Source organism: Gallinula chloropus (genome assembly GCF_964237585.1).
Source record: "Gallinula chloropus genome assembly, chromosome: 1".
Lineage (NCBI taxonomy): Eukaryota > Metazoa > Chordata > Aves > Gruiformes > Rallidae > Gallinula > Gallinula chloropus.
In genome coordinates, this window is record NC_140085.1 from 181,079,881 (window position 1) to 181,094,067 (window position 14,187).

Genomic DNA, 14,187 nt, shown 5'->3' on the forward strand with positions numbered 1-14,187 from the left:
CCAGATCTTACTGCATACAAGGGCCTCAGTTCACTGTAATATGCCTCTTTAAGTCTCTATAAGCATTCAGGTACCAACATCCTTTTGCCAGCCTCAACCTTGTTGCAGTGAGTTTTCAAATGTTGGGGTGGGAATTCACTGTTGTGGGTTTTTTTAGGGCGATGAATAGGTTTCTATTCAGAACTCCTAGAGGAGAGTTTTCTTTCTAACCAGTCTAGCTGTGAGGAAATATGACACACTCAGCAACATACTATCTGGATGCTCACAGAAGTGGAGTTATTTCTGAATGAAAAAAGCTTAACAGAAGATATTCCACTGGGAGACTAATGAAACTACACTTTACCAAGACAGAATGAGGTCTTAGGACCCATTTTTAAATTGTTGAATTAATTGAGCCTTCTTGTACTGGGGTGATTTGACTAGGTGAACTAGTGAGAAAAGACCTGAAACAGGTGTTGGAACCTGGGGGAATCTCCGTCACTTCTTGTAGCTTTTGAGATGGTCACATCCCAGGAGTGTTGTTCCCACTGTCAAGTAGGGCAGGCTGATAAATAATGTTCTCAAGAAAATTGTTGAGATTGACAAGCAGCCCAGAACTCTGGAACTATCCAAACCAATTCGTTATGTCATGTTGCTTCAGCCAAGCAAAACGCTGTCAGGTTTAGACTTTTAAACCATTATGTGTTCACGCTGTCCTTGAATTGAAGAGGAACGGTATCTTCTTTGTGTTATTCAAGCCTTGCCCTTCCCATGGTTAAGCATTTAGACAAACATTTTAAGAAAATGGGTTAAAAATAAAGTGACAATGTTTTCTTACTGTACAGAATTGTTTCTTTGTGATAAAAGATTTTTTAAAAGGCATTCTTTGTAGAACAGAGGTTACTGTGAATACAAATAGCCACTCCAGTGAAATAAAGAGGTGATTCTGGAATGACACACTCAAAAAGAAAGAAAAAAAAAAGAAAAAGGCAGGTAACACAAATAGAAATTTTACAAAAAAAGCTAAAAGAAAAAAGGAAGAATCATACCTCTGTACATAAAAATAAAAAAAAAATTGCTATTCTCTCCCTTTCTTTTCATTTACCAATGTTTTATACCCAGTAACATTTTTGATTTAACTCCAAGTTCCCTCTGTTGTCAAGGACAGAAGAGTCAAATCTACTTGCTTTATTTGAGAGTGTAGTGTTGGAAGAAGAAAACTATAAAATTAATTTTAGAACTGCGTGTCTCTACATATGCAGCAGGCTGGTTCAAATCCACTTAGAACAAGAGGATGATGAATGGTACAATGGAGAATGACAGACAAGTACTCAAGTGGATTCATACCACTAAATTTTGATTTAATATGTTACACAGTACTGGGTTTAGTACTGTTACCACTGAGGGGGCACAAGTTCCCCCATTGTTAAATTTCAAATAAACTGAAGTTGTTTGGGATGGAACCCTATAGAAAACTCAGATAACAAAACATTCAATAGAAACGGCCCTATTCATGAAAGAAAACCAAACACACTTTCCTGTTTGTGATTTTACAAAAAGAATGACCCACATAGCTCTGCTTTAAGCATGCATATGTTAAAACTCGCTGCATTGATTAGTATGACAGTGCAAAACATCTTTACTCCTCTTCTGGAGTGCAGGGTGTGGGTATTTCTGGCCCTACCTTCCTGTTGTTAATTCTAATGACTTCCCTCCATAGGAGTGGGCAGTGTCATGGTAAAATGATTAGACATTCATAAAAATCTCTGATTGCTAGCAGTGCTTTGTCTGCAGACACTCACTGGCTGTCTCAGCTCCAAACAGTTGCTAATGGTGCCTAGAAAATTCAAACCCACACAATTAGCCAAGCAAAAATTAAGGTTGCCCTTTACAGGTTTTCTCATTTCATCTTCCTTCCAGGAAAAAACACTAGATGTCTCCTCAAGAGAGATGCTGTAGTAAGAATTTCTGTCCTAGAATGACACTCCTTTCATTGGTCTTTACTTCTGAAACCATTCCACCTCACAAAGCACTTTGTCACAGAAGGAGACAAAAAGTTCTTTCTGTAAACTTGAATTCATACTTCTGTGCAGGCACACAAGGAAGTGAAACCACTGAACAGATTAAATTCTTTATTAATACGGTGCCTGTATGCAAAGGCCTAGATCAAAACCATTCTCATCATTATACTTTCAGTTTCTTTCCATATTGCTATCTCCTCCTTTATCTTCCTTCAATGTGATTGCTGAATGGTAGTTCCCAGTCAGGCTCTGGCTTCAGCCTCTGTAACATTTGTTTCTGAAGATGAGTGTTTAGACAGGCACCCCCATGTTAGCTACTCACAACTTTATTAATTGGCCAATGTCAAGAAATCAGTTACCAGTCAGTAATTTAGGTGGCTTCTGAGCCACTTCTTGGAGTGTCCACTCTGGATAGCAAAGTATTTGTAGAAGACCAAAAAAACCTGCTTTGCTTTGCACCTATTACTGTCTTTCATGACATGCATCTAATGAAAGTCAAATTAATGCAAGATACAATATCATATTGTGAAAAATGTAACATTAAAAGTTGATTCCACAAAACATGCAGTTAAAATGGTATAGCATATTTGTCAGAGAGCTTATACATTACTACGTATTTGCTGAAAAGAGAGGTAAAGCTTAGAGAATACTGACCAAAACAGAACTACATTTGGGCTCATAATAAGATATTGTTACAACCAAGAAATGAAAGACTGTTATGCAAGACTGCAGAGAGCATGCTAAAGAAACATAATGCTTCCAGCCAAGGGCAGAACTGGCAAATTTTCATCATTATAGATCATAGCAGGTGACAGACACCTCCTAGAGACAGCTTGCATCATTCCAATAATTAATTTATGAGGGTTTAAAATAAGATACTGTCTTATATAATCGGCCATTAATATGTCACTTCTCACATGTAAGTTTTTGTTTGCTTTAAAAAAAACACCCAACAGCTGTATATATTTGATGTTACATATATATGTAGTCTTTACCTGAATCATCTACTCTCAGCTTTTTACTTGGATTGTCACCACTGTCATCATCGGACATTTCCATCTCCTCTTCCCGACGGATTCCCATGAGCTGTTCACTGTGAGCATTTCGGAGCTCCTAAAACCCAAAATGACCTTTTGTCAGTATTAACTTCCGTAAAGTCATTATGTATTATTTAGTATCTGTTTTTAATACTGCTCTGATTTTAATTATACATCATTTATCATTGTAATCATATTTATTTGTATATGAATATTTATAACAACAGTAGCACAGGGAATTTTTCCTGTGAAAGAACCGAGTTTATCAAAGGTAACACTCAGGGAAAACAAGATAGAAAGTGAGTCTCCACACTGAGTGATCTTCACTTTTACTAAATATAGCAGAATGCTTTAACAGCAGGGATAATGCTTAAAACTGTGCATAAAGCAGGCTGATAAAGAGATTGTCAGCCTGCTTAAGGTATAGATAATTCTTGCCTCTCTCTGCCACTCGGGGTAGAATTCGTCTGGCCAAGCGCAGGTGCCTCCATCAAACAAAGCCATCTTAACAACACCTTAGTAGTGCTTAGCCCTCCCTGATGATGGTAAAGGGAGCCAAGAGCAGCCAGTGCAGTCAACACGCTCTATATTGTAAGCACCTGATGCTGGGCAAAGGAATCTCACCCACATCGCCTCGGTTTCAAAAGACCCAGCCCAGCAAACGCGGTCCTGAAAATATCTGTGTCTTGATCCAAACTGAGTGCCAGCGCACAGCCAGGTCTCTGGGCGACCGCGGCAAGAGCGGGTGGGCAGGCAGGCAGGCAGGCAGGCAGGGAGCCTGTGCACATGTCACTCGGTAAATGATCAGCAGGCATGCGGGCTTTGTGGGAGTCTAGACGGCCTTTGTTCTGGGTAGAAAAGCTGGCGCGGGTGTAGCGGCTGGCTTTTTAATGGCAGCGCCGAGAAGATTGAGAGGACTCTATTTTGTCCTAATAATCCTGTCAGGTGTAACACGGGGATGCTGCACCGTGATTAGTGTAGGCCTTTTCAGTCCGCAGACAGCTAATTTTTCTGCCGACAAAGAGCCTAATTCCCAAAGAGGTGGTTTGAAATCTTTGAAACAAGGAAGAGTCGCACCGGAGGAGGAGACGGCATCGAGGTGTCCGACCACTGCTCCGTGCAATTAACAATAAGCTGTCAGAGAGGGACTGGGTGAAAAAAGGGAAGGCGTTTCTCTTGAGCCCTACCCTTGGTTCATCGGCAGATCTCAAATACTCTGATAAATGCATATGTGACCATTAATTCCAGCAAAGGCAAGGAGGCTAATTAGTGGGCGTTTTACATAAGGATGATTTCAAATTATAAAAAGAAAAAAAAAAAGCTATTAAGAAGGTAAATTGTCAACCAGTGTCTCATGCAATCAGAGGCACCTCTGGAAGAAATTAGCAAGCCATTCCGTAATTCTTTATTGGAAAAGGCCAGCTATACTTTTTCCTGGGGAAATATACCGCATACATGAGCAGATATCTGCTTACATTTACTCCCTCCTCAGGGGATAAATGTCCTTGATGCACCAATGTATACATTATCAGCAAAGCCAATAATCATTCACTGAGAATGTTTATGTATATAAGTGCTCGGTTTGGGTTTCTAGAAAAGCTTTCTTAAAGTCAGAAAAAAAGATAAGGTGATCAGGTAATTAAGCAAAATAGCAAACAATGTCACGGTTAGAAAATATGATTTAAATCAAAGACACCATTTGGTATATTTCCATCAGACAATGTGTCTGAAAGCCCTGTAATTTCTAAGTTGTATTGCTTCAGCAAGAGCCTTCACATGATTGTGAACTGGTTTTGTTGTCCTCTTCTTAGAAAAACAAAAGGCAAGCAGTGAATTTATATTTATGAGAAGTTCAACTCTTACACATTTCAGGTTCTTAAAGTGTTAGAAGCCAGCAAATGAATGACATAACACATCCCTTTACCGAAAGTTAGTTTAAGATGGGATGGTCTTATTATAATTGAAATAAGCTACTAGAAAATCATATTTTCATGCTTCTTTAAATGATAAGACAAGAATCAATCCCCAAGTTCCCAACTTCGAATTGAACAAAGGCTTTATCCACTACTTATATGAAATATTTGTGAACAAAATGCAAAATACAGTTTGTACCAATAAATTATGCCAACATTTTATTTTAAGTGTCCCATTATTGTGAAGTCGTTTGGTATTCACCATAATAGCACTGATAATAAAGAATTCATTTGGTATTCATGTGGATGTTACATTTAGTGCCATTGGTATTCAACTGTAATTTAGCATTAGTTAATGGGCACTTAAAACGTTATCCAAATGATTTATATCACAGCACTTTAGTGTTTCTCAAACTAAGTGTACAACACTTATTTTACAAGTGTACTACAAAATAATTAAATAAGTGCATCTTACCTTCTAAAGTTTTTATTCTGAGACAGAGAAAAATCTTTTAGAGGACTGTGATACTAACAATCAACATACTACATGGAGGTAAACCAAGTATATGTAAGTTGCTCGTATTAAAAAAAAAAAGAAGAAAGAAAGAAAGAAAAGGAAGACAGCGGTACTTACTTTTTAAAATACAGGCTCATAGCGTATATACTGAATTAAAAACGAAAGCTGGATGACCAAAACACAGGATGAGGTCTATCGCTTCCTTTGCTGCCACTCACAGCAAGGGGAGTCAGAATCCCATTTCCTCTGCTCATGCATGTGACAGTCACATGCATGGTCCCACATTGCTAGCTCTGTGTGGTGGTATGGTCACATTTGTTCTGGTTTCTTTGCAAGCATAATACTTAGAATCAATACAAGGGATGTATCTATTTTTTAAAAGGTAAGCATAAAACAAATGGGAAGGAGTATGTCATAATTCTGGACTTAAGTCGTTACTTAGGAAAGAAATTCTCTTTTAATTTCAGGCAAAGTCATCTTAAAATGACTCTATGCTGGCACAAGGAGAAAGAAAAAATTCTGTCCTACAGAATACTTCTTTTAAAAACAGATCACGATGACTCCTAAAAAGATATTTTCCAGAAATAATTCTTAATTCTATCGTCAGTTGAAAATATTTTTCCTAATTTCACTACTTCAGTTCATTATTTTAGATAGTAAACATAATCCTCCAATGACTTCCCAAATCTTGCATGGAAAATAAAAACACATTGCTCTCTGTCTTAGTGTTATTTAATGACTATTATCATAATGAGAGCAATGGGAGCAATTCATACTGTAGATGAGATTGTATAACGGCCAGTTGATTAACAGCTAAAACGGTAGCCGTAAATATTGCTGAATACACTATGTCCAGCTACAATCACACTCGTTCTGTGTCAATCCAGCTGTGAGATGATGGATAGAAAGTAATAATAAAATCACCAACCTCAGAATGCTTTCGCCAAATGTCTATGTTCTTTCGCTGGGCTTTCGAGAAATGGTCCCAAGCTTTTTGTCTGGTAGAAGCGTTGAAAACGGCGACAATCTGCTCAACTTTGGTGAACAAGGAAGTCAAACAAGACAAGCAATTTATGTTGTGATCACTATAGAGAAGCAAAGCAAAGACACTAGGAGTCTATGGATGATGTCATTACTGAAACAACATCATCAATATCCATCCAATGATGTGTCTTTTGTACTTACATTTTAGCAATGTTGGAGATGTCTCCCTTCAAGTCTGACTCCATAACTTTAGTCTACACAACTTATACTATGTACCAAAAACCACTCATGCAGCTGCTTTCCCAGCGATGCCTGCTGCAACCCTCCACACAGCCACCTGCCTTCCCACATGTGGCTATAGGTGTGTGACTACAGAAATGATACATGTTCCCCAGTGGCAGCTGTGTACAGATGAGCAGGCTGTACAAATGAAAGCGTGAAAGACAAGCAGGCTCTGCTCTGAAGGGTGGCTGCCTGAGAGTGGGAATTTGCCAGCAGAAGGGAAGGGCTGAACCATACGTTAGTGTTGTAGCATGCTCTAGCTGCAGCTGCTGCTTCTCTGCTATTTAATGTAAACAGGCTCACCTGGGGTAGATCGTTCTGTCCTCTGTCCATGGCCTATGTATGTTTACATACATGAACAGTTGCTTTTTTATGCATATAAGATGAAGAATAAATGTGAAATGGGCTTCCCTTGTTCAAGTCTAATGAATTTGTTCTGAGCCAGAGGTCAATGTTTAGGGTTATTATGAACCTGAAGCTTTTAGCTGTTTGTTCATCCTAATTCAGAACCTTTACTCCTAACATTCTTTTTGTTATCTTTGCATCAGTTACAAGCAATGTCCTTCCACAACAGTGACCCACCTAAAAATGATTTGGCCAAGACATAAATTACCCTGATCCCAGCACAGATAACTGAAGGACCGCCAAAAATCTAGATTTTCTACAAACAACCTGGGCTGTGCTCCTGAGTGAGCAGCAGTACTGATCTATGAAGTCAAACTGAAAAATGCTTCAACTCTTTGACGAGGTTCTTGGCTATTTATCTCTTGAGATTTCTGGGCTGAAATAACATCCGCTGTTTTGTAAAGCGGCAGATTGCAGTACCTCCCTCCCTCTCTTTCACTGAGAAATGGTGGCAGGAGTGCTATAATGCTGGTGTCTCATCAAGTTGATCAGTGGCTGCTTTCCTTCTCCCCTCAATTCACAGACATCGAGGATCTTACTATACGTAACTATCTCTCTTTCCTAAACCAGTGATCTCACCTAGTAAGTCAGTTATGTATCTTTCATCTCTAGATCTGAGAGTTAACCTCACTCATTTGATTCAGAACACCTTTCTTTTATTGTCTTTTGGTTTTACTACTTTTGCAGGCTCTCTTCAGATTCAGGAAGGTTATAACATTTTTGAATCACATATGGAACTTTTTCTTTGCAATCATCAGGGTTAGTTAATTAACTTCTAAAGACATGGTAAATAAATGTAGTCTTTTAAAATTAATACTTATATGCAGTTTATAATAAAGAAGGTGCCTCAAAACTACCAGGACGCTTTGATCCATTTGTGATCTATTCAAGTTTTAATAGCAGATGTGATAATTTCAGCCTATTAAAACTTGCTTGGAATGAAGGGTGGATGCATCAAGGAAGTTATGCTGTATATTTATTCAATTAATTTGAAAAGAATGAAAATGCTAAAGCACTTTATTATTACGTGTATAGAAACTGAGGCTAGAATTTAATTACTAGCATTGTGTTGATGACCCAGGTGCTCAGAAAATCTTACTTAATTAACAATCTGTTTTTAGTTTGCAAGTGGAAATTCAAGTGGAAAAGATTCACAAAGGTATGAGGAAGAGCTGGTTTGCCATTTTCCACTAATAGGTATTAATAAGATCATCTGAATTTTGAAAAACATTTGAACTTTAAAGTGTTTAATTTCCATTCTGTGAACAGGTGCTAAGATTTATCAAAAGTCATTATCTGATCATTTCATAATCTCTCCTCAATGGAAACACAAGATAGGAAGATGTCAAAGAGTTTTTCTTGCATAACTGCAGTAGACAAAATGAACAGAAAAAGCATCTCCTTCACTTACCTAACTTCCAGGAATTAAAAAAAAAATAAATAATGGAGGTAGGATACTGCTAAAAATTAAGTCATTTAAAGAACAACTGTGCAACAGAGAGCTAAGGATAATAGAAAAAGGGAAATGCAGAGGAGAATATTAAAGTAGTACATATCAAAGGCCAACATCCCACTACTCTGTTAAAAGAAAATGTTGATGTACACAGAGCAATTCCAGTATACACAACAACCGAGGCTCTGAAGTGTTGCAAACACCCACAGGTAACACCCAACATAAAAGGTCTCCAAGCAATACATTAGAGCTGAAGACCAGCTGAGGCCATGGTTTGACAGTATAAGAAAGTGGCTTCCCATCTTTTTGTAGTCCATCTAAACCCTATATTCATGTGTTACGAGATGGCAGTCTAATATAAACCCGTCCTGCCAGTTCATAGTTGTTCATAGGTTATTTCGTGTTGCATCAAGACGCATTTGTTCTCCCACAAAAAGACCTGGAAGCCTGAAGTTGGCATAACTTCTGTTCTCTGGGTAACTAGAAGATAAGAAATAATGAACCCATACCTAAGCAGGTTCAAATTTATATGAGAAAGTGATCCAGCAGCACACAGCCCATAAGGATGGTAGATTTATCCCTAAGGGGAAGCCAGGAAAGTTTATAATAGCTGAGAAAGTCTCCAGTTAATTCATTTTTCCTCCATGTCTGGGTAAAATTTGGTCAAAGAGGGGCCCAGATTTTGGGCTAATATCTGCAGAATCTGAGTGAAACAGGTGTTCTCAGTCTTGGTGCTGACCATGGTTTTCAGACTACTTCCTCACCTCCAGAACAAAATTTCCAAAATGAAATAACAGATCAGATCTGTCTCTCTAAGGGACCCTGAACTCTAGGATGCACTGTACTGTCAACTGTAACTGGTAAGTAGAATTATTAAGTAACATGAAATATTCATTGTCAAACATCTGTTGGCAAGTTCTATGCTATATCAAATTTTCATTGACCATATGCAAAGCTGTTTCCTTACTAAATTAAAGTTTAAAAAATTACATTGTTCTGGAAGGGTCCATACCACGTCATTGTCTTTCCTATCAGTATAACTTAACAGGATGTAAATAATTGCATCTTTCCTAACAACTTATTCTGTGTCTGGTAATTTATGTGGCATGTTTCAGAAAAGGATTATTATCTAATTGCTTTTCTGCTGAGTTATAAATAACCAAAAAGACCCAAACAACTAAGCCTGGAGTGATATACAAGCATCAATGTTTAACAAAAGCAGTATGATTACAATACACTTTATTAGAGGTGCCAGCACATTGTAAACGTATTAAAAGAAAGTTTAAACCTTGGTTTCAGTTGCCATAAACTATGCTACCAGAATAGGGTATTGTCAACAAATGTAAGTGCAAAACCAACAAGAACAACAACAACCCGTTGAACAATGCCTGCAGAAGTTGCATACAAGGTTGGATTAAAGGGAAAACTAGAATATCTCCAGGGCAAGGGAATACTTGACATAGGATATTTAAAAATGATGCTACTAGAGAAGAAGAGAAATAAATGAGAACCAAACTATAGCCTCATCTGTAAATTAAGAGGTAGAGAGAAAACTTTTACTCTCCATTATATTTGTCAAGCAGGCTATTTTAAATACATGATTAAGTGGAGGATGAAATTTCTCCTTGGGTTCAGGAGGCAAGACGTAGTCAATTTTTCCTTTGGTTATTATATTGTCAGCTGCCGTGTATACATGATTATTTTTAACTTCTTCTATGCAGTAACAAAGAACACCAGAAACTAAACATTTTACAATGCCTTACTAAAATAAAGAAACACAATAGAAGCTGAAACACAATGTGTTAAAATAAAAACAACAGTCTTCGCTAACAGACAAAATAATCAAATTTCATGTAGAATTTCACTCCCTATTCCACCAATTAGGGATACAGGATGAAAAGGGCTTTGCACTAAATTGCTGTAAGTGCAAGAGTAGAATATATGGCAATTTAGCTCAGAAAAATTCTGTAAGAGTGCGACAGTTGACATGCAGGGTAAAAGAAAAATTCCACCCATAAAATTACAGTGTAAAGGAAACTGTTACAGTAAATGTATAACATGCTTTTCAAATATAGATTCGCAGCACAGAGAGGATACTGAGTTGGCATGGTTTGGGTCAGAAGCCTTGTTGCTGAATTCTGAGTAAGCGGGAGTCTGCCAATCGATTTGGCTCCAAGCCCAGCAAACCAAGGAATTACAGTAGTCAAGGCTACATGCTTTAAGTGAGTGAATTAAGAGTCCCCAGGTCAGTTTTGGATAGGAAAGAGAAAATTTCTGGCCACAGTCCCAAAAGGCATTTGGTGGCGTACTGAACAGATCTTAGCATTAAGTCCAAGGCTAAACCTGCACGTCGGCAAATGGCATGTGACATCAATAAGGGAAACGGTAGGCAGATTGCAGAGTAATGAAATAAGCATATATAGTTTTTTAACGAATCTGGGCCAGCCTCAGTGTTTTGGTTATGATGCTGTTTACTTCCAGAAAAGAATTTGCCTGTCACACATTTACAGTTGAAAAGCTGCTGCTCCTGCTTGTTACCCAATGCATGTGCCATAGAGGGAGAAGCAGAAGAGATGGAAATCAACTGGCAGAAGAGGGAACCATAAAAGTTGGAAATGTCACCCTGGAGAAGACTGCAGATAATGCAATGGATGTGGACTAAAGTAAGGCATACTGTTGGTCATCAGCTGGATACAGAAGCAAATGCCATTATAGATTAAAGAAGACATAGATTTTGACAGCCATGCAAAACGACTCATCTGCCCCATATAAATAGCATCCTCGTTTAGTTTTGTGGATTTCTTTTAAAAATCAAAACAAATAAACAAAAATGAGAAAAGAAATCCATGGTTATCAAAAAGAAGGTGAATTGTGGCTGCAGCTCCATCAAAGAAGAGGAGGCTACTGTTTGGTCTACTTGAAATCTGGGTAGCTGTAGGTTCCTTAAGACATAGTCTTAAGACAGGGCATGATAAAAGAGAAAACCATGGGACTTCTCTATTTTATCCCCAGATTCCACCTTTTTGGACAGAGCAAGAGAACAGTGACTCCAGTGATTTATATCCCAAATCATTTTGCCGTGCGGGAAGTCAGCTTGCAAGGCTGCCATCCCTCAACTTGCCCTATTGCCAATGAGTACATCTGTACTAGTGATCAAAACCAGCCAGGGACCATTCTCATTCCCTGAAACCAACTGGCACAATGTGCTGAGTGCCTCTGCAGCAGGCAACCCTTCTCTCTCCCTAAAAGATGTTTTTGGAGAAACTGCTTGGCCTGTACCAAACCCTAAACTACCCATATCATGTAGAAAAATGGTAACTGGCCCAGAGCAACTCTTGGTTGAACAGTATGGACAAGCCTTCCCTAGCTCAGTTTAATTTACTCCTATAGACAGTGGGGTCATCTTTTATAAGCAGCCTTGCTCCCTTCCTGACTCAGGGCTCCTGGTGTTGCAGAGCACCATGACAAGGTTTATCAGAAGAATAAGAATGTTTCCCTGTCCTATCGACCCTGTGTCACCTATCTGAACACTAGAAAGAATGAGAAACCAGTCTAAGTGTGCTGTCCCTAAATTATATTACATTACATTATTTCTACATTTCCCATTGATCTGGCCTATGGTGTTTGAGACCAGGAGGAAACACGTCTGTGTTGATGGTGGATTCCTCTTCCATCTGAAGAGGATGGTCCTACTCAGTCTCCTCAGGTTAGTAAGAGGATTAGTGAATGTTGTACACCTAATGCAGGAAGAAATATTTTTTTTCATAGTACAACAATCAGATTCTTCCATGTAGAAGAAATAAAAAATAAAAGCTACCTCTACCACAGCACAAATTATAATCCTTGGTCTTGCACAAACCTCGAACCTCGGTGTCATCAGCTATTGTTTTCCTTTCTTCCTCCAGCTAAGAAACCCAGTGAGGAAGGGGGAAAGAAGCAGCATTATGGGGATACTGAAAAGGCCTTATTTTCAGGATTTATACTGAAACCTGCGTAGTAACTTGTCTGAGATACGTATATTAACAATTAAACAGTTCAAGAAATGGAAGAACACTCCATAAATAAATAAACCCCCCAAAAACACAGATTAAAGAAAGCCCTGCAAGGTATTGCTAGAAAATCTGTCTAAAAAATAAGCTTTGAAAATCTTTTAGGTTGTGAAACGTGGTTTAATTTACAACGAAGAAACTGACAGCTTGGTGTAACAGCAAGTGCTGGCACCGTGCCATGTGATAAATCACTTGGACTCAACAAGACCACTTCACCTCCATGTCATTTCTCAACAAACAGGAACCTGACATCAGGCCAGCACAACACAGTAGGGCAGGTACAAATGTACAGTACCTGCTCTTTTAATGCCACCATCTTATACTACAGAACAGACTTTATGAACCTTGTGTTGACATCCAGTAAAAAAAATAAAAATCCACTCACCCACCCCCACCTCACTCAGTCAAAGGAAGATTAAGTGAATGCTGCTTTCTTCATCAGTTTGACAAGATTATAAACCATCCCCAACCCACTGCATTTAATTAGCTGTTCTCATTATTATTTATGGTTAGGCAGACCTTTTTTTTTTTTTTTTTTTTTTTTCTCAGATTTAAAAGTAGCAAAAGTAGGAACAAGTATTTTTGGTAAGGCTGTCCAAAATAAGAACCCTAAGGGAACTCTAAGATGAAGGAACATCATACATGTGACTGAACTCTGGCAGGTCCAGTTAAGTGAAAGGACTGTCTCCAAGTAATAATTGTCCAGGGATTATGCAGAGTTGAATGTTCCTAGGAGATCAGGAGGGCTATGTTTGTTTCAAACATGGTTTCTTTTTCTGAAGAAAAAGAATAGTGAGATGGATGAGGAGGCTTCAACAGCCATAGCCTCCTCTGGTAATCAAAATAAAAAAATTGTCTCACACATTTTATGTGGGAACATTTGCTTCTCCATTTGTTGCCATCCCTTATGTTCCCTCGCCTGCCATGACTTGTCCCCTTATCTCTTTGATTAAAGCTTCCAGTCTCATCTTCCTTCTATATTTTTTCTCCCTCATTCTGTGTGTGTCCATCTTTCCCACCCACATAGTCTATCCCTTTCCAAAATTCTTTTCCTGCCCCCAGAACATCTCTGTCATCATCACAAACTACAACATTTGGGGCAAATGCAGTGATTTGACATGAAACTAGGCTAGTGTTTTAACTGGTCTATTTTCATGGGGTTATTCATGTTCATATCTGTAAGTTTTATTCATTCACTTACAAGCAGCCTGGACATTTTTAGATGTGCAGGCCACATGATATACCAAACCAACTTGGAAAACTTTTTGTGTGAAAACTTCATCTTTCCTTTCTTCCTTCAACATCTTACTCTAATCCCTTATTGTTCATTTCCAACATTTACAGTTCCGTTCTGGAAAGCATCAGGCCCTTACCTCCATCTCTACTCAGCAAGGCAGCTCAAAATCAGATTTCCATGTGATTTAAGTACATGTTTCTTTGCTTTGAACCTTGCTTCATCATCTAGGTGATGCTCTGGGATCCAGGTAAGTGGCGTGAGTTGTCAAAATGGGACCTTAGACTGAAATCTCTTGGGAGGCAGTGCTTTT

The 14,187-nt window shown here is 38.4% G+C and overlaps 1 protein-coding gene across 1 annotated transcript in view; it reads right to left on the minus strand.

Moving 5' to 3' along the window:
- The window catches only part of ENOX1 (ecto-NOX disulfide-thiol exchanger 1), a gene marked incomplete at its 3' end in the record, with an annotated part of 141,719 nt that overhangs the window by 60,793 nt on the left and 66,739 nt on the right, over window positions 1–14,187 (minus strand). Inside the window, exons 6-7 of the mRNA XM_084274476.1 lie at window positions 6,396–6,502; window positions 2,996–3,113 (exon numbers count right to left, since the gene is read on the minus strand). Of these exons, the coding sequence (XP_084130602.1) occupies window positions 2,996–3,113; window positions 6,396–6,502 (225 nt within the window). The remainder of the gene's footprint in view (window positions 1–2,995; window positions 3,114–6,395; window positions 6,503–14,187) is intronic.